This window comes from Lagopus muta, chromosome 14 (assembly GCF_023343835.1).
Source record: "Lagopus muta isolate bLagMut1 chromosome 14, bLagMut1 primary, whole genome shotgun sequence".
Taxonomy (NCBI): domain Eukaryota; kingdom Metazoa; phylum Chordata; class Aves; order Galliformes; family Phasianidae; genus Lagopus; species Lagopus muta.
The window spans coordinates 1,669,947-1,688,470 of record NC_064446.1 but is presented as its reverse complement, the minus strand read 5'-3'; the positions used below and the strand labels follow the sequence as shown (position 1 = coordinate 1,688,470).

Genomic DNA, 18,524 nt, shown 5'->3' with positions numbered 1-18,524 from the left:
ACTGCAAGGTGTGTGAGGAGGGCACCAGGCAAGGATGGGGGTGGCAGATACAGGGATGGGACTGTGCAATAGGAGCAATAGGAGGATAACAGAGGTCTTGGAGAAGTGACTCTGTCCCTTATGGGGCTGTTTCCAATGGCATAGGGTCAGCTGGGGGTAACCCTGGGCTGGAACTGCAGAAGGGTCTTCTCCACATGGAGAGCATGGCACAGTGTCTCTAGCCCTGCCTACAGCTGGCTCTGCTCACTGGACCGCAGGGGCAAGGCTGTCTTCTTCCATTCTCCCTTTGTCCCCAGCCCACAGAGGCAGCAGCCAGCCTCCCATATCCAGCCCCGAAAATCCTTGGAGATGTAGAAATAGAGGAAAGGATCAAAGCAGTTGTTAAAAGCACTGAAGGCCAAGGCCAGGGCGTACCAGCTGTAGGTGATGTTGTTGCAACCCGTGTCCTGCTGCAGGTAGTGCATGAAGAGCAGCACGTTGCTGGGGGTGAAGCAGAGGAGGAAGGCCAGCAGGACCACAGCCAGGACACGCACCACGTGCCCATAGCTCTCCTGCTTGGCCAGCAGCCGAGCCAGGATGCAGCCATGGGAGATGATCATGAGCACAAAGGGCACACCGAAGCCCAGCCCCACTAGGCAGAGGAAATAGAGCCGGAAGAAATTGTCCTTCCCTTGGACATCATGGCACGTCGTGATGTTCAGCTTCGAGATGTGTTCTGTCTGTGGGTAGAACAGCAGCGGGCTCACACCCAGCACCACCAGCAGCCAGATGGTCAGGCAGACACCTGCCCTGCCCCACGTCCCCGTGGAGCCCTTCCAGAGGAACGGGTGAGCCACAGAGACATAGCGCTCCACGCCGATGCAGGTGAGGAAGAGGATGGAGGTGTACATGTTCCCATAGAAAAGGGCCACCATGGTGCGGCAGAGGTAGTCCCCAAAGAGCCAGTGGTTGCCCAGGAGGTGGTAGGAGATCTTGAAGGGCAGCAGAAGGATGAAGAGGAGATCAGCAGCGGCCAGGTTGAGCAGGAAGAGGCTACTGGAGCACCTCCTGAAGTTTTTGGCCAGGACCCAGCAGGCCAGCGCATTGGCAGGCAGCCCCACGAACAGCACCACAGAGTAGAGGGTGGGGAGGAGAATGGTGGTGGTGGTGCTGTTGAGGAAGGATTCCAGAGAGGCGTCGGGGCACTCAGCTTCTTCACGGGGAGTCAGGTGCCAAAATGCCCGCCCTTTGCTGTGTGCTGCAGAGGACAGGAGGAGTCAGACTGGGCTAAGAACACCCTCCCAGTGCCCCTTCCCAACTGGGTCCGCATGGCACCTGTCCCAGGGAGCCCTCCCTGCAGAGCCACCAGGAGCTGGTGTCTCTCTGTCCCATGACAGCTTTGAGGCACAGAAACCAGAGCATCTACTGGGATGGGACTTGGGACTTGGGATGGGTGTTGGGACAAGGGCACCAACACCAGGACAGAGCTGGGACACAGCCACCTGTGCATCATCCCATGTGTCCCAGTACTGAGCTGCCTCTGCCCCCCGGGGCATTGCAGACCCACAGACCCTACACTTCTGGAGGGCGTTCTGCATGCACAACTTGCCTATGGGACTACGCATGGGGACCAGGGGAAGATGTCCTTCCACAGCAGGGCTTGAGTCACCCCAAGGGTCTGCAGTACCTGAGCTGTCCCCCTGACATACAGCCACCCCCTCCAAGCACCAAGTTTTAGCATGCCCCACAAGGACCCCCTGCTCTGCCCCTTTGCCCCTACCCACATTCAGCCTCTGCCCACATCACCCACAGCTCCACGCCAGGACAGACACCAAATCACTTACCCAGGGGCAGCTGTGTGGCCAAGCCGAGCAGGAGGGTGACACCAAACCCAGCAAAGCCAGGCGATGTCACGAGCTGGGCCATATCTGTGGGGTGGCCTCTGCAAAATCCACGTCCCCACGAGTGTCACAGGCAGGGCTGGCCCTGCCACACGTCACCGCAGCAGGATGTCCACCAGGTCCTTCCTCTTTCTCCTCTGCCTCACGTCCATGCACAGCCCTCATCCACCGTGGACACAGGCAAAATGTGACATTGAAATGTGACCGTCTTGCGGATGTCACTGAGACACACGAGGATGGGGCTTTCCAGCCACCAGAAGGAGGAAGCAGATGCTATGTAACGGGTTGGTTTGCAAACCACAGCTGCAAGGGCAGCAAAGATATATCTGGAGCAGACATGCACTGGGTTCGATGGTGTTGATTGGGCTGAGGAGCCTGATTTGTCTCTATTCTCTTCCTGCCACTGAGTGGGTGCTGGTTGGCTCCACTCTGTGTTCTCAACTCTCTGGGTCTTCCTGAAGCAGAGGGGAGTGACAGCTTGGTGACACAGTCCCAGACAAAGCGTCGTGCATGGACAGTGCCAAACCATGGCCACAGTGCCATGGAGGGACAGCGGAGGGCCCTGTGGGGGCAGAGCACGGGATGAAAGTGAGAGCAGAAGGAGAAGCGAGCAATAAAGGGGGGTGGGGACAGGAGGGTGTGGGGGACATAGGGGACATGCGGTACTGAGGAGCACTGTGGCACTGCACAGCACCACACACGTGTCCCCATGGCAGGGGACCCACGCTGGCAGCTGCACACTCTTCATATGATACAGAATGGGGCTCCCAGCGCTCCACAGGATCACTGGGGTCATTGCCTTGCCTGTCCCACACAGCAGACAGCACAGTGCTCCCCATGTCCCTGTGAGCAGCAGGGTTGCAGGGCTTTCTACGCCTTCCTGTTCCCATATCCCCCTGTTTCTATGCCCCCATGTCCCCTGTCGCCCTGTCCCTCTCCTCATACTCCTGTTCCTGTGTCTTGCCGTTCTTGTGTCCCCATGTCCCCCCTGTCCCCCTGTCCCCTTGTCCTCATGTTTCTGTCTCCATATCTGCCCGCCCCCCATTCCTGTGTCCCCATCACCCTCCCACATCCCACATATCCCCATGCCCCCGAGTCCCTGCGTTCCCACCTCCCTCTCCTGGATGTCCCACATACCCCAGTGTCCACGTGGCCCCCATCCCCTTGTCCTTGCATCCCTCCGTCCCCCTATCCGCATGATTCCAAGTCCCCACACCTCCGCACTCCTTTCCCCTACATCCCAACATCCCCACGTCCCTCATCCTCATGTTCCCTCTGTCCCTGCATCCCCGCGTCCCATCCCAGCGGCGGATGTAGAGGACGGAGCATCAGGAAGGGCGGGGAGGGGGCGGAGCGGAACCTGCATGGGTGGAGTGGGCGTGGCCTCTCGGGGGGCGTGGTCTACAGTAAATGGGCGTGGCCTACTGTGTGTGGGCGTGGCCTATGGTAAATGGGCGTGTTCTATACCGGGTGGGCGTGGCCTGCAGTAAATGTGTGTGGTCTGTGCTGGGGTGGGCGTGGTCTGTAGTGAATGGGCGTGGCTTACAGAGAACGGGCAGGGCAACGCGATGGGCGTGGTTTACAGCGGGGGGGCGGGGCTTAGAGCGGAGGGGCGGGGCGGAGCCTCAGTTCCGGGCTACGCACACGCGCTGCGGGGCCGGGTGCGGGACTGGGGAGATGCAGCCACCTCCGCGCAAGGTGAGAGCGGGGTTGGGGTGCAGTAAGGGTGGCATCGGGATCTGCGTTTGGGGACTGCAGCGGGAATGGGGGCGGGGGCGGAGATGGGGATGGGGACGGGAATAGGGACGGGGATGGGGACGGGGACGGGGATGAGGACGAGGGTGAGGATGAGGACGAGGACGAGGACCCCCGAGCAAGGGCTGAGTGTTCTGCCTGCAGGGGAAGCTGAGCCAGGTGGTGAAGCTCCATTTTGCCGAGCAGCTGTGTGGGCTACAGAGCAAGCAGCAGCGGGATGCCGAGCTGCTGGAGGACATCAGGTAAGGGCCATTCTCAGCCCGCTGAGGTGAAGGCATGGCCGTGTCACCCGTGGGGGTGGTAGGGAGAGGTGGCCCCACTGCCACCCTCTGCTCTGCTGCCTTGTCCCACAGGTCCTACAGCAAGCAGAGGGCTTCGATTGAGCGGGAGTACGGGCAGGTAAGGGTGTGTGGGAAATCAGCCCTGCAAACACAGCTTGGATGGGGCCCTTGGGAGGAAGGGTCAGCGCAGTGCCAGCCGGGAGGGATCGATGCATCCTGGAGCACTTTGCTGAGCGTGGCACAAATGCAGTCTACTGAGTTTTGGGGCACAGTGGAAGTGCCCAGGGGGAGGAAGCGTTCCCACTCTTGTGTCTGCTGGGTCATCACAGGGCTGGCATGTATCTGAGCTCCTGGGGCTTCCCACTGCATCCCTTGGGGTCTGCGTTGTGCCCCACACCTGAGCCTCCCTTCCTGTGTCCTCCCTTCTCAGCTCACTGGGGTTTTGGCAGTGCCACCATCCCCACTCCCCCTGATCCCTCTTCTCTCCTCCAGCATCACCCAGGGGGCTCTGAGAGGAGCCCAGCCCCTCACTGCACTGTGCCTTCTGCCTCCCTCCTGCTGCCCTGCTGCTTTCTCGGCCACTTACCTGCTCTGGGCTCTCAGCGCACATCTTGGTGGGTGCTGTACCCCATGGGGGCCATCTCCATGGGGCAGAGGGTTGGGTTGCTCTATGCTTGGGGCTGCTCTGCCTTCACAGCTGGCATCTATCACCGGTATCCCCTTCCTGGCCCTCACCTCTCAAAGCTGCAGCATGTGAGCTTTCCTTTGCCTCCTGCCCCAAGGCAGCATTTATGGAGCCAGCCTTCACCTCGTTTCCCTGCATGGGCAACCTGACCCCCTGGGGTGACCACTGGATGGGGGGGTCCTCCCCTACCCCCATCCTCTGATCCACAGCAGGGTGCCCACGAGGGAGTAGTGACAACAGTCTGTCCACAGGCACTGCAGAGGCTGGCAAGCCAGTTTGTGAAGAGAGACTGGCAGCGGGGCCGCAGCGATGCTGGAGACTCAAGGTGGGCTATGAGAAATAAGAATGGGGACAGGGGGTTGACATGTGGCCTTCTAACCAGGAGGTGACAAACACCAGGCTGGATTTGGGTGCCCTGAGGATGGAGCACTGGGTGGGACGTCCCCCCAGATGTGATACCTGGGGCTGCCTGTCCTTGTGGGCATCCCCAAAAACCCTGTGGGTGTAAGAAAGCTCTACAGATTGGCGAACTCTGTTCCCATCCCTACAGGAGTGTCTTTGCTGTCTGGAAGGGCATTATTGAAGGGACAGCATACACAGGGCAGGCACGTGTCAGTGCCTCTGAAAGCTACCGCAGCCTTGCTGCTGAGGCCATCAAGAGCTCCCGGCTGTCCAAGGAGAGGATGCTCAAGAAGGTATGGGGTGAGGGCACGTCTGCAGGGCTGGGTGAGGCAGTGGAGATATGTCCCAGGTCTCATGTCTCTTCCCAGAGCATGGAGCAGCTGCAGAAGGCGCAGGCAGAGCTGCTGGAAACGGTGAAGGAGCTAGATAAAGCAAAGAAGCAGTTCAGCCACCTGCAGCGCAGCAGTGAAGTGGCCAAGGATAAGGCTGCCGACGTGGAGGCACGGTGAGCAGGGAGGGGACAGGGGCTGCCATGGTAGCACTGGGGATATGCTATGGTCTACCTGTCCCCATCCTCACTAGACTCCGTAAGAGTGACCGGAGGATTTTCCACACCAAGGCCAGCCTGCAGAAACTCAGTGCCAAGGTGGGCAGCACACGGATGGCACGGTCCCTGAGCATGGGGACAACGGGGACAGTGTGTCACCTTGCTGTCCCCATCCCCAGTTCTCCATGCAGATGGCGGAGTACTCAAAGCAGCGGGCAGGGGTGCAGAATGAGTACGTGCTGACATTGGTGTCTGCCAATGCCCACCTGGAGCACTACTACCATGTGGAGCTGCCTGCCATCATGCAGGTGGGGGCTGTGTGGGGGCACAACGGTGCTGCAGGGACACTGTGTCCCATCACGGTCACCCGATGGGTGCAGAGTTGTCCTGTGGCACCGGGGCTGGTCTCGCTGGCAAGTTTCCATGCCTTTCCCTATGGGCATGTGCTGTCCATAGGCTCTGGATGGGGACCTGTACGAGCGGCTACGTGACCACCTGAGCACGGCTGGCCGGGCAGAGGTGGAGAGCTGTGAGATCACACAGGATTGGTTCCAGCGCATCTCAGAGGCGGCTGCACGGGTACTGCCACCCATCCCATCTCTGTGCTGAGTGGCACATGGTGGGGATGGGAGTGCATCCTCCAGCCCCTTATTCTCCCCTATGAAGGTGTGCCGGGAGCAGGACCTCCTCCTCTTCCTGCAGGACCACACCGCCTTCATGCTGGTGCCTGAGCAGCGCTTCCAGCTTGATGGCATCCAGGAGGTAGATATGAGAATCAATACAATATAGGCTACTGCACACCTGGACCCTTCCCAACAACCCCATCCTTGCCTAGGTGTCCCTGCTGCAGCCGGAGGATGGCGGAGCCAGCCTGGAGAAGGAGGCACGGCGCTGGGCCATGCGTGCAACACGAGACAGCAAGAACAAGGCACATGGCGAGGAGGTGGGCACACAGCCCTGGCTGTCTCTCCCAAGGGGTCTCAGAGGGTGACTGCTGCAGCCCCATCTTGCTGCCCATGCAGGTGCTGCAGAGGCTTGAGGCCAGGAGGCACCAGGTCCCCGAGGCAGAGGTGGCCGCTGTGGAGCGGCAGATGGAGGAAGTGCGAGAAAACATCTGGAAGGCAGAGGTGGGTCCCACATGTGCTCAGGGTGCCCTCAACCTTCATCACATCCTGGGTGTGGAATTGTGCTGGGATGCTGTGCTATGGAGCAGCCACCCTGGGGACTGTGGTCTGTGGAGGAAGGGGTGAGGCTGAGCTGTCCCCCACCCCATAGCTGTCCCCTACTCCATAGACATCTCCATAGTCACTGAAGCATCCTTCTACTCGCAGGTTGGCAGGGCGAAGGCAGAGGCACGGCTGGCACTGCTGCGTACAGCAGGGCTGGATGTGGATTCTTGGCTGGCCGGGGCAGTGCGGGCAGGTGGGGAGCTCCCACGCACCCCCAGCACGGAGGCACCCACAGGGCTGGACCCCACTGAGTTTGATGACTATGACAGCGATGAGACGTTTGAGGAGGCTGAGCCTGGGCATGCTGCTCGCACCTACCCCTACACTTGTCGGGTCATCTTTGGGTACCAGGTAAAACCACCGGTGCCATGCACGCCTGGGGATGGCACTGCCAGCCTGGTTGTCACATGTTGTCACCTGTCCCCTGCAGGGCTGCCATGCAGATGAGCTATCCATCTCACAGGGAGAGGAGCTGGAAGTTATCGAGGATGGCGATATGGAGGAGTGGGTGAAGGTGGGATCTACCATCCAGCTCGTCCCAGTGCTGGGGGCCTGGGGCCACATCACTGGAGTGGTAATGTGGTTTCTGTCCCTTCCAGGCTCGGAACAAGGCAGGGCAGGTCGGCTATGTCCCTGAGAAGTACCTGCTGTGCCTGAGCTGTGTGGGCAGTGAGCCGGGCTCAGCTGCCAGCACTGGAACCACGGGACCTTCGGGGGCAGCCCTGCAGCGACAGCTCTCCAGCATTATGGCTGCGGAGCTGGTCCTGGAGCCTGGAGGTGGGTATGGGATGGGGACATTGGGCATCGTGCTGGGGCAGGGCCAGGAGATGACATCTTGGGGTGCTGAGCCACTCTGCCCACAGCTTGGCTGGTGCGAGCCCTGTACGACTATGAGGGGCAGAGCCCCGAGGAGCTGAGTTTCCCTGAGGGAGCCATCATCCGCGTGCTGCCTCGTGCTGAGGATGAGGTGGATGATGGCTTCTGGACTGGAGATTTTGATGGCAGAGTTGGTGTCTTCCCCTCGCTGGTAGTGGAGGAACTGACTGGGGCACGGGGCACGGCTGGGCAGGTTAGTGGTGGTGGCGATGTCTGGGGGGTTCTGTGCTCTGCCCACCCACCACACTGTGTGTCCCTGTGTCTGCAGGAACTTCCCTCACCATCCCCACCACCTTTCTCCCCTCCTGGCCTTGCACTCAGTGCCAGTCTGGGTTCCGGCCCTGAACCACTGCTGGAAGGTGAGTGCCAGGGGGGTGGCCTTGGGGGCACTAAGAGCCTGTCTGAGCCTTCTGTGGATCTAGCCTGCAGGCAGGAGGGCACAAGCAGCGGGCAGAGCTCTCCAGACCTGGCAGCCAACCGCATCCGTCCCGTATGTACCCCTTTACAGTGATGCTCTGACCCCCAAACCTATCCCAGAGCCTAGAAAAGGGCCAGAAGAATCCTCTGTGCTGGGATGTGGTGTGATTCTGGAGGGGTTCAGGGCAGTGGGACCCCCTCCCTCAGCCTGAGGGCCCCATGTCTGTTCTTCTCCCCACAGCTCCGCGCACCACCCCCACCTCCTGGCCGAGCCCCCGACCTGGAGCAGGACCTCAGCTGACCCTGGGTTGCCCAGGCTGCAAAATCTTTGCCCATCCGCACATGCCCCTCACCCCTGGGCTATCTATTCCCAGTGGTGCAGAGGGGAGCAGGACGCATGGCACAACCTGCTACTCCTTGAGCTGGTCTCCTTGGGGGCCACATCCTGCCCAGCACTGCTCGTGGGGCACTGCTGCACAGTGTGGGGCAGCCACGTCCCTGCCTCTGCCTCTCATCCGTAGCATCACTTCCCTGGGGCCTCTGCTCCTCCCCATGCTGTGGCTGCACCGTGTCCAGCATGGGCACAGAGTGGCCATGCCTCTATTAAAACCAGTTCACCCCACCGCCGTGTTCAGCAGCTTTAATGGTTTTAGCTCATCTATTTACAGTGCAGTTCAACACCAAAGCTCACCCTGCAGCGGGGCAGGGCAGGAGGCTTCGTCTCCATCAGCACCCCCGGGGGCTGCGTGGTCCCTCCCCATTGGCACCACGGGCATTGTGCTGGTGCTCGGTGGCACCGCCGGGGCTGGCTGTGATCTGCAGTGAATTCAGGGTTGGGGGGCTCAAGGCGGTGCCCCTGCCCACCCCTGCAGCATCCTTCCTTGGGGTGCGAGGCATGGGCAGCAGCGGGGTGGTGAGTGCCATGGGGGGAGTTGGGTAACTATTGCTGATGGGATGAGGTCTGTAATGTCCGTGCGTCGCTCTGGCCATGCCAAGTTGCTCGCCCGGGCTGGGGCTGGGGCCAGCTGCCCCCCACAGCTGAGCCTCCAGCCCTGTGTGGGGCCAAGGGGCCCTGTGCCTGCTGTCAGCCACCAGGGCCAAGAGTGGAGAGGAGCTGTGGGTAGAGAGCAGGAATGGTGCTTGGCTAAGGTGCGTCTGGAGCAGCCCCATTCCACCTGCATCTCCTGATCCTGGGTACCCCCCAGAAGAACTATATGGGTTGTCCGCAGACAAAAGCTGGTAGGGTGGGCTGTGACCCACTGCCCATGGCTTCCCCCCTGCCCACCCCTGGATGTGGCCCCAAGACTGAAGACGAGCACTCACATCACACAGTGGCTCCTCGGTCGTGCACCACAGCGCTGGGCTCCTATGGAGGGAGGAGAGATGCAGGCATCATGCAGCCCGTGGCCACAGCAGTGACCCTTCTGGGTGGAGTCAGCACCACTGACTTACAGCCCAGTACCCCATGCCGTGCCAGGCAGCAGCTCACAACCCTCGTGGTGGTCCTGGCAGGGACCCAGGAGATGGGGTAGCTGCTGACTGGTTCCAGGGCTTGGGGGGCAAACATCTCAGGGATGTCCCATCACCATTCTCCCTGGTGGAACAGCCCAAGGGCTGGGTGTGTAGCTGTGCCCAGGGCTATGCATGCTCCTCCTGCCCTATGGTTTAGCCATCCCACAGCTGTAGGGCTGGGGAATGCAACCCCCTTTTTGTCCCCCTTTCCCAGCTCTCCTCAAAGAACCAAAGGGAGAAGTCTGGCATTGCAGAGGAGCCGATGAGCAGAAGGAAATCACCACATCTCCATGTTTGCCCTGCACAAGACCACACAGACCAGAGGGACTGTGGTCATTGCCACCATGGTGGGCCATCTGAGGAAGGAGAACCTGGTGATGTCCCTATAGGAGTCTGGAGAGGGGCTGCAGCCCATCATCTTGGTTGTTGGGCTGTCCACATTCACGTCCATCCTCCTTCCTCCAGGCAGGCTGCCAGCCCTGGGATAACCCCAGCACTGAAGCACACTATGGCCTTTCTCCAGACCATCTGATTTCCTCATTCTCTGGCTCCTAAGAACCCTGAGGCAGCAGCAGGGAACAAATGCCTCTTGTTGCCTGGGGCACCCACATCTTCACCAGTGCTGTCCTGGAGCTCGTTAAAGTTGGGATGATTGGGAGACACCAAGGTGCTCTTCCCCTCCCTGAGCACCAGCCCTCCAGAGTGGGAAAACATCTAGGATGCAAATAGTTGGATTCATTTCCTCCTGGACTTCAGGGCATCTTTCCCTACCTGTGTGTTGCATTGATGAGGTCTGTGCACCAAGACCACCAGTTTGGGGGATGCTAAGCCATGGGCAGAGGCAAAGAAGGCCTCATCAGGGAGACAAGGAACGATGATCCCAATGCAAGTGCCCAAAGAATCGAATCACGAAGGAGACCAACACATCCCTTGCACAAAGGTCTGGAAGCTGCAGGGTCTTTGCTGCAAGCCAACAACATCCTGCCTTCCCTTGGGAGTGGGCACCAGGAACAGTGTCAAGATGATTTTGTGTGTCCCAAGGAGAAGCCACATCCGTTTGGACCATGCCCTGGCCAGCAGTTGGTATTGCTGAGAAGGGCTCAGAGGGTGGAACAAGACCATCCCTCTGCCCTGCTGGCACATATATTAACAAAGGGGTGGAAATATGCAGTCAGGGAAGGGGGTGGGAACAGGGTGAGCAGGACTGAGGAGGTCTCATGCTACATCCAGCCCCAGCTCCTCTACAGTCTCTACAGTAGGAGTCACCCCACAAGCTTGGGCTGGAGAAGAGGGAGCTCGAGGGAGACCTTGCTGTGGTGTTTCTACAAAGAAAGGGGCTCATAAAAAAAAGTGGAGAAAGGCTTTGTACCAGGGCCAGCAGTGACAGGATAAGGAAAAAGAGTTTCAAACTGAAAAGGTTTAGACTAGATGGAAAGAAATTTGCCACTATTAGGGTGGTGAGATGCTGGAAGAGGCTGCCTGGGGAAGTTGTGGATGCCCCATCATGGGAAGTGCTCAAAGTTGGGTTAGACAGGGTTTTGAGCAATCTGATCTGATGTCTCTGCCCAGGCAGAGGGTGAACTCAATGACCTTTAAATGTCCCTTCCAACCCCAAACATTCTGCCATTCCATGTTTGGCAGCACCCACGCACCCTGGGACCTCAGTTGGATGCCATGCCATGGTCCCTCAGCCCCTCCAACTCAGGAGACCACACAGGGACAAGAAGAAGGAGAAGGAACCCACCTGCTGCCCCATGTTCTCTGCTCCAGGCTGCCTCCTGCTGCTGTCTTCTCTCCCCATCTCATCCGGCACTTCGTGTAGGCTCAGGCTCCCGTGAATATCCGACACCTCATCTGCTGACCCCAGTCCGGCCTCCTCCTGCCCCAGCTGACCTGGGATGCTGGGACTCGACCCTCCCAGAACCCGGCGGCTCAGCAGCCTCCGCTGCCGACTGGTGCTCCCAGGAGAGCTGCCCACTGCAGTGCCAGGCACTGGGGTGCCGGTGCGGCTCTGCTCCGTGCCCTTGCCACCCTGTGTCCCCTCCTGCACAGCCCCATTCTCCAGGCTACCCGTGGGGACAGTCCCATTGTGAGCCTGCTCTCGTTGGAGCAGCTCACTGCTGTGCTCCAGCTCCTCCGTGCTTGGCTCCTTGCTGCCGTCAGGCTGGGCGCCGTCCTGCTGCTCATGGAAAGCCGGCTTCTTCCCGATGTGTGTGACACGGAACCTGCAGTAGGGTGACCAGGTCAGAAGCTCTTCTCTTCCTTCTTGCACTGTTTCCTTCCCATTGATATTTCCAGCTTCCCTTTAGTTGGGAGCCTCTCTCTTTCTCTGCTGTTGGAGGATCTCCACCCCTCAGACTCCTTCAACACCACTGATACCCCTCCCAGCCTTGCCCTGTTGACCTGATCTCATATTTCCCTCATTTTTTGAAGAAAGTGCACCCAGTGCTGCAGAGAGAAAGAGAAAAAGCCCAACCCAGATGTTGATTGGTGCATCCATCAGGGGCCTGGATCTGTCCTCCCCGTGGTGGGATGGGGATGGGTCTCTGTTCTATGAAATGCCCTGAGATGCAGCTTGACCAAAACAGGGCTTGAGGAGGGACTCAAAAGTGTGGATTTGGGGGATGTACAATAAGTGGGCTGAGCCCAGGGAGGAAGGGATGCTCTGAACAATGAGGATGCCACCAACCACAGAGATGGTACTGACCATGAGGACACTACTGACCGTGAAGACTTCACAACTGTGAAGACACTACTGACCATAAGGACACCACTGACCATAAGGACACTACCAACCATGGGGATGCTACCAACCATGAGGACATTACACCTGGTGGCTGACCACTGTTCAGGAAGCAAAAGCCAGAAATCTCAGCAGGCAGAGGGAAGACAAGGTTTTGCAGGACGATCTGCATTTAATTAGAGGAGTCAGAAGCCAATAGGAACTACTTGACTAAAAGCCACTAAAGCACACTGTGCACAGTCCTCTGGGACAATGGATGGTGTCTAGGTGCCACCAAGCCTCCACTGTGCACCAGGAACAGCTCAGAGCTCCAGGACAGGAAGGAGAGCAACCACAAAGTTGGCCTGACACCCATAATGGGTGAGTCCATAATTGGAGGTGATTGTAATGTTGTGGCTGGGGAGAAGGGAGAAGCTAGGGAGCTACCACAACCTTGGAATGTGGGAGGGGTATTGCATAGGCAAAGTGTAAGAGTCTAAAGTGAGCTGGTTGTGACTTGAGCTCCGATTCTGCTTCGTAAGCATTATGAGCTCTTGCTGGCCCAGCAGACAGGAAATCTGCAGAGTGAGTGTGTGTCCAGTGGCCAAGGAACATTGGATTCATCAGAGGGACATGACGCCCCACAGCCACACTCACTGCACGAGTCACACGTGGAGCAACCACAGAAGGACTGGGCTCTGCTGAGCTCAACTGTGAGTCAGCCAGAGAAAATGCAAGTTTAGCTCAAGCACTGCTCAAAGAAACGTAAGACCTACAAGTTAAGAGAATGGGCATCCCAGAAAGAGAAGCTGAGAACACAGGTCCATGCACCAGATGAGATGTCAGAGGTGAAGCAGCAAAGACCAGCTCCAGACTGAGTGGTCCCAGAGGTGGAACAAGGATGGATTGGTCAGTAAGTGGATGTGAGTGAGGGATGGGATGTCAGAAAGATGTTCAGGATCATAGCTCTTACATTCTCTTCAAACACCGGGGAGCTCCAGACAGAGCAGATCCTAAGCAGATCGTAAGAGCACTGAGCATCCGAAATGATAAGTTTATGTCTATAGGGTAGACACGACAGGGTCCTCAGCATTACAGCTACAAATGGTGCTCATAACTGAAAAGTGAAGAAGATACATCCTGAGAACTGCTGGGTCACGCCAAACAGCATCAGATGTGACCTTCCATCCAGAGACTTGGAGATGAAGAACCTGCACCGTGATACAAGACCAACAAATGTTCCATCGGGCAAGGAGAGCCTGCGAGGAGGCACGAATGACAACACCATTTCTTCGTTATGTCTTTGAGCAATGTCAGCCTGAAAGAGCCACGAAAGGACTCTGAGAAGCTGGAGGGGACTCAAGAGATAACGTAAGAAACCTTTGGATCATGAGGCAGGAGTGCTTTGGCTGTCTGCCTAGGCAGCATGGCTGGGACACTTGGTTCAATAGGACACAGCATGCTGCAGCTGAGCAAACCCGGGATGAGAGCTCTGTGGGTCGTGGATGAGCTCTGCCATTCATTTATGGGGCTGCCCAGCAGCATGATAGAGAGATGGCAAAGATGAAAGGTTTAGGGAGAACCCTAAGAAAGATGGCAAATTATTCAATAATAGGAAAGTACAGCACACATAGCCCTGATTACTCAGAATTACAGGATTGTTTAGGTGGGAAAGGCCTTCAGGAGGTCTCCAGTCCCTCCTGTCCCTTCATAACTGGGCCAGTTCCCACCCTCATTCCTGTTGCTCAGGGCCTTCTCCAGGCAGGTTTTGGAAGCCTCCCTGAACATCCATCTCCCTGCTCCTACAGTCCCTGTCCCAGGATGAAATATTTTCTTTTCACGCTCCATCCATGTTTCTCTTGTTGCAACTTCTGGCTGTTGCCTCCTGCCCTTCCAATGTGCATCTCCAGTAAGAGACCAGCTCCATTTTCACTTCAACTCCTCCCACCCCTTTGAGTTTTAGGGAGCAATTAAATCCCCCCAGAGACCTCTCCAGGCCAAACAAACCCCATCCTCTCAGCAGCTTTTCGTGGGCCACATGCTCCAGCCCTGCACGGCTGTGGTGGAACTACAATAACCTTGCAGTCGGACCTCATACCAAGGAGATTCAGGAAGTGGGAACTTAAAACATAACCTTGGAAACATCTTATGTGACATGAAAACCTAACAAGGATAAGGGGAGAACGTCAGAATGTGAGGGAAGGTGCAGTTAGGGACAGAGATCAGCTTCTTCATGCACTCAGAGATGAGTGAGAAGAGCATGGATGAAGGACATGGAGGAGAGATGGAGCTGGGCTCTGGCCAGGGAATGAGATTAGCCATGAATATGCGACTGTACAGAGGTCTTGTTTACCAGCCACCAGTCCCAAAACCCAGGCCAGCTGGCAGCAAGGGCACCAGCTCCTCTTAAAGCCCCCAGTTCCCTTCCCTCCTGTCTCTGATGGTAGAAAGCCCACAACCCTGGTGCCCAGTCTGGCTGAATGTCATCAGAACACTTCTGCTGGGGAATGGGGCAGCCTGGGCAGGGTCACAGATTGCATCAGTTACTCACAGCACAGAGACCACAGGTAGCTCAGGAAGTCCCTTGAGGTGAGAACAGATAGGGACTGGGAGACTATTTGTGGGATTTGTCAGTGCACTCCCCTATTCTTACCTTCCTCCCACACTATCTAATTATCGTCATTATTGCAGGCGAAGACTTGGGGCAGAATAGCCATTCTTTCATTCTGGTGGGAGTTACTTGCAACAGGAACCTGCTGTCCCCCCTCTCCATGAGATCCCTACCACCTGCCCCACAGGAAGGCTGCCCCCTACCCTGCTGTAGGCTCAGAAGGGACGTGGGTTTGGTGCTGCTCTGCTCTGAGCCAGTGGGACAACCCCAGCCTGAGTCACCAAAGGGAGGAGGAGGGAGGAAACCCACGTGTCACAGCCACACACCACGGGAATTTCGAGGTGTGAGAGGACCCAACAGCAGGGCCAACCCAGGACAAGAGATGGGGAGGAGCATGAGGCAAGTGGACAAGTGGGACAGAAAAGACTTCGTGGAGCAATGCTCCGTCTGAGCAGTACCTGCCCACTGAGAAGACAGTGGTCTCTCCGGGGTGCATCCGGCCTTTGCCATCCTTGGACCGGCCCTGGCGGTGCAGTGGGTGCCTCCTCCTTTTGCTGCAGTGGATGCAGGGGGCTTGCGTGGAGCCCAGGTGCACTGTATGGTGGTGAGGGGGGCCTCCATCCTGGCTGTTACGGTGGGGACAAAGGCTGCAAGAGGAAAAGGACATGACAGGTCAAATCCTCAGCACCAAGGTGACACGCGACGGTTTCTTCTCCCTGACTCTAGAAGAGCCACAAGCTGGAATAGGTTTCCCTCACCTGGGCATTGGCACTGCTATGTCCCCGTCATTGTCCCCCAGCATCTCCTTGAGGGCTTCTGCGTTTGCTGAAGAGAGAGGAAAAAGGGATTGTGTCAGCCAAAGCGGCCAGCAAGGCTGTGAGCCAGCCCAAGGAAACACTCACCTTCATTCTGGATGATGCATCTCACGATCTTCTCCACGGTGTCCTCATTCAGCTCCTCCTCTTCATCTGAAAGGAGAAATTATGGCGCCTGAGGGGTGGGATTGGGCCAGCCTTACAGCTCCTGGCTGCAGGGTGCTACAGGGCTAAAGGTCTCTAAGGGTAAATGGGACAAGTTCACATACAAGAAAACCAAGGAGGGCTTGTTAAATACATAGAAACAATCTCCAATGGAGGAAGTCCCAGAGTTATGGTGTTTGAAGCTTAAAAGAGCACGCTGGGGAAATATGGCTGGATGTCTGCCCTGTTTTGGTAGCCATCCCCAGCACCCATCACAACAGGCCTTTGGCCATTTTGGTGACAGGAGCCCTGGCTGGGAGACCTTAGCCCAGCCTGCAGGGTTGGCTTTTCCTGTGAGCAGGTTCAAGCTGGTGGGGAGCTGCCCTGCGGAGCACAGTCAGGGGCTGCTGCCATGCTCCTAGAAGCCCAAAGAGACTTTCCCAAGGTCGTGGCATCTCCAGCAATCAAAATCAGCCTGGAAACTTCAGATACCATCCATGTGCAGCCAAGTCAAGCAGCTTACTGGGACCAAGCTCTGCCTTTCACACACACTCAGTGCTCTCTGTGATAGGGACAGCCCCACAGTAGCAGGGCCGAGCTCCCTGCCCCGTCGCACCATGCATCTTCCAGCCAGCCCAACTCACACCCAAAGGCTGTGGTTGAGGAGTCCCAAAGGGCAGCAGCAGAGCCCCCCAGTTCCCTGTACTCACTGGCCTGGAGTTCTGCCAGCACGTCCTTATTATCTGGGTCGAGCTCATCCCGGAACGTCCTGCACCGGTAGCCCTTCTTCTTCAGGACATGGCAGATGAGGAACCCTACCAGCCCCATGATGAAGAAGACCAAGACAAGGAGGAAGACCATGTACAGGCTGTGCTGGGAGTCGGACTCCCCATCTTCGCTGCTGCTCTGGTCGGACATGCGGATCTAGGAGACGGGGGAAGGTGGCTTGGAGACCCCCACCAGGCTGCCTGCATCTCCTCCTCCTCTTCTCCCTCAGTCCCCCCCCCCCCATGCTGCCTCCAGGCCCTGTTGGGTCAGACCCGGCTCCCAGCTGGGGATGAGATGAAGGCACAGCCCTGCCATGGCCGGCTCAGCTCTGTTTCCCAAGGACACACCGCAGCCACCAAAGCATCCCAAGGGCAGCAGGAGCAGCGGGAACAGCCGCGTTCCCCCTCCCCCCCGCGCACAGCAGCCCAAGGGCACCAACCCCCCAGCATCACTTCGCAAAGCCCCTCGCCCTCTCTCCCCTCGCCCCCCCCCCCCCCCCCCCTCCCGCTTCGTGACTCACGGCGGGCGGAGGACCGAGCGACCGCCAGCTCCCGCATCCTCCCCGCAACCCCCGGAGCCACTTCGCTCCTCCGCCGCCCGCCTTCCCATCCCCATCCGCGGTGCGGTGCGTGGCTGCGGCGGTACCTGGGCCTGCGGTGCTCCGCAGCGCTGTCCCCGTCACCTTCACCTGCCTCCTAGCAACCCCGCATCCCCGCGGCTCTGGACTGCCGCGAGCATCCTCCGCTGTCCCGGCTTCCTCGGGAAGGAACCCGGCGGCTTCTGCCTGCCGAGGCGGCCGCTGCCAACCCGCTCGTCCTCAGCCTGAGATCTCCGGAACGCCCGCGGTGGGGGATGGCTTCAGGCAGGCTCAGAGAAATGCTGCTGGCAGCTGCAGCGCGGGGCAAGCGGCAGCAGCGGGTGCTGGCACGCTGCTCCCTGCCCCAGCACCCCCCTTCCCGGGCAGTTTTTGGAGCACTGAAGAAGAGCCGGCTGGAAAGTGTCTGAGCACAGAGCGAGGTGCATTTGCCTGCAATGGTTAGAAGCATTGCAAAGGAGCCCCTGTGGATCCAGCAGCCCATGTCAGCAGTTCTCCCTTCTTTCCCAAAATGTCCGAGCTGTTCAACATTTCAGTGCCACAACCTTCCTGCCTGTCCTCAGCCTGGGAAGTTTCACCCCAATCTTTTCTGCTGCAAATGACACCTCTGTATCCCGCACCCAAAAGCCACCCAACGCTCCTGTGAGCCCTGCTGACACCAGTCCCATCCCACCACCACCACTGAGCTTCCTCGTGCAGCTGAGCCCTTGAGAACAGGTGCAGGCAGGTGATCCACAGCCCTTAGCTGTGCCACCACCAGAGCTCCCTTCCGCATCCAGAAGTGGCCATCAGAGCCCTGGCAGTAGCTGCAAGGAGCCACAGACCCTCCTGCATCCTATGACTTGAGGAGGTCATCAAGTCGTCAGTGCCACCCTTCTGTCTGCTGTCCCAGGATGGAATGGAGGCACATCAGCCTGGCAAGGGGGGGACAATGGGCACAAAGCCAGGATGGCTGCATGAGAGGGCACCTGATCTCAGCCCAACACACTGCAACAGCATATAGCATGGCACAGAGTGGGACATTAAAAGTGTTTTACACCTTGCTTCTTCTAAGGGCACGCTGCAAGTCTCGGGTTCTCCTGAGATGTAGAGTAAGGCTGATCCCCATCTGTTCTCAAGCCCCCGCTGTCCTTCACAATAAATCCCTTTCTGCTCCTTGGTGTTTCCGCCCACCCAACGCATTTCTGCATAGCAGTCCAAACAGGGGGTGCAACCAGTCCTGATCACGCCATCCCCTTTCCCAGGGGAACCCTGCATGGAAAGAGCTGGAAGCAGGAAAGGAGCA

General features: G+C 58.2%; 3 protein-coding genes across 8 annotated transcripts; 1 reads left to right on the top strand and 2 right to left on the bottom strand.

Annotated features, from left to right (window-relative positions):
- Nucleotides 1-153: 153 nt before the first annotated feature.
- LOC125700398 (proteinase-activated receptor 3-like) lies at nt 154-3,143 on the bottom strand. Its single transcript, XM_048960955.1, has 3 exons — nt 3,018-3,143; nt 1,824-2,442; nt 154-1,237 (listed from the first exon to the last, which is right to left on the bottom strand). The coding sequence occupies exons 2-3, from the start codon at nt 1,903-1,905 to the stop codon at nt 228-230; spliced, it is 1,092 nt and encodes a 363-aa protein (XP_048816912.1). The 5' UTR covers nt 1,906-2,442; nt 3,018-3,143; the 3' UTR covers nt 154-227.
- Nucleotides 3,144-3,479: 336 nt separating this feature from the next.
- FCHSD1 (FCH and double SH3 domains 1) lies at nt 3,480-8,706 on the top strand. Of its 5 annotated transcripts, XM_048960952.1 has the most exons (19): nt 3,480-3,578; nt 3,780-3,877; nt 3,989-4,034; nt 4,853-4,926; nt 5,152-5,296; nt 5,372-5,508; nt 5,586-5,649; nt 5,730-5,858; nt 6,007-6,129; nt 6,217-6,312; nt 6,386-6,493; nt 6,573-6,677; nt 6,882-7,130; nt 7,210-7,293; nt 7,379-7,556; nt 7,643-7,848; nt 7,924-8,014; nt 8,078-8,145; nt 8,314-8,705. In XM_048960952.1, exons 1-19 carry the CDS (start codon nt 3,558-3,560, stop codon nt 8,371-8,373), a joined length of 2,082 nt encoding a protein of 693 aa, XP_048816909.1. In that variant the 5' UTR covers nt 3,480-3,557; the 3' UTR covers nt 8,374-8,705. The 5 variants fall into 5 exon arrangements, with proteins under 5 accessions (XP_048816909.1, XP_048816907.1, XP_048816906.1 ...); XM_048960950.1 differs by having other exon boundaries at nt 7,924-8,145; XM_048960949.1 differs by having other exon boundaries at nt 7,643-8,014.
- RELL2 (RELT like 2) lies at nt 8,704-17,731 on the bottom strand. 2 transcript variants are annotated; one of them, XM_048960956.1, is made up of 8 exons: nt 17,290-17,731; nt 16,587-16,800; nt 15,820-15,885; nt 15,676-15,742; nt 15,376-15,564; nt 11,329-11,809; nt 9,396-9,438; nt 8,704-9,186 (listed from the first exon to the last, which is right to left on the bottom strand). In XM_048960956.1, exons 2-7 carry the CDS (start codon nt 16,792-16,794, stop codon nt 9,397-9,399), a joined length of 1,053 nt encoding a protein of 350 aa, XP_048816913.1. In that variant the 5' UTR covers nt 16,795-16,800; nt 17,290-17,731; the 3' UTR covers nt 8,704-9,186; nt 9,396. The 2 variants fall into 2 exon arrangements, with proteins under 2 accessions (XP_048816913.1, XP_048816915.1); XM_048960958.1 differs by lacking the exon at nt 17,290-17,731 and adding an exon at nt 17,165-17,274.
- Between the last annotated feature and the right edge of the window lie 793 nt (nt 17,732-18,524).

What these genes read in the sequence shown, in the direction of transcription:
- RELL2 (XM_048960956.1), bottom strand. Translation starts at nt 16,794, where the DNA reads ATGTCCGACCAGAGCAGCAGCGAAGATGGGGAGTCCGACTCCCAGCAC. An exon ending in ACTGTCTTCTCAGTGGGCAG is followed by an intron (nt 11,810 to 15,375) that starts GTACTGCTCAGA and finishes ACCCTACTGCAG; the next exon opens with GTTCCGTGTCACACACATCG. An exon ending in CAGAGAACATGGGGCAGCAG is followed by an intron (nt 9,439 to 11,328) that starts GTGGGTTCCTTC and finishes CTCCCTCCATAG; the next exon opens with GAGCCCAGCGCTGTGGTGCA.
- LOC125700398 (XM_048960955.1), bottom strand. Translation starts at nt 1,905, where the DNA reads ATGGCCCAGCTCGTGACATCGCCTGGCTTTGCTGGGTTTGGTGTCACC. An exon ending in GGCCACACAGCTGCCCCTGG is followed by an intron (nt 1,238 to 1,823) that starts GTAAGTGATTTG and finishes TGTCCTCTGCAG; the next exon opens with CACACAGCAAAGGGCGGGCA.
- FCHSD1 (XM_048960948.1), top strand. Translation starts at nt 3,558, where the DNA reads ATGCAGCCACCTCCGCGCAAG. An exon ending in GCTGCCGACGTGGAGGCACG is followed by an intron (nt 5,509 to 5,585) that starts GTGAGCAGGGAG and finishes CATCCTCACTAG; the next exon opens with ACTCCGTAAGAGTGACCGGA. An exon ending in GGGTCATCTTTGGGTACCAG is followed by an intron (nt 7,131 to 7,209) that starts GTAAAACCACCG and finishes TGTCCCCTGCAG; the next exon opens with GGCTGCCATGCAGATGAGCT.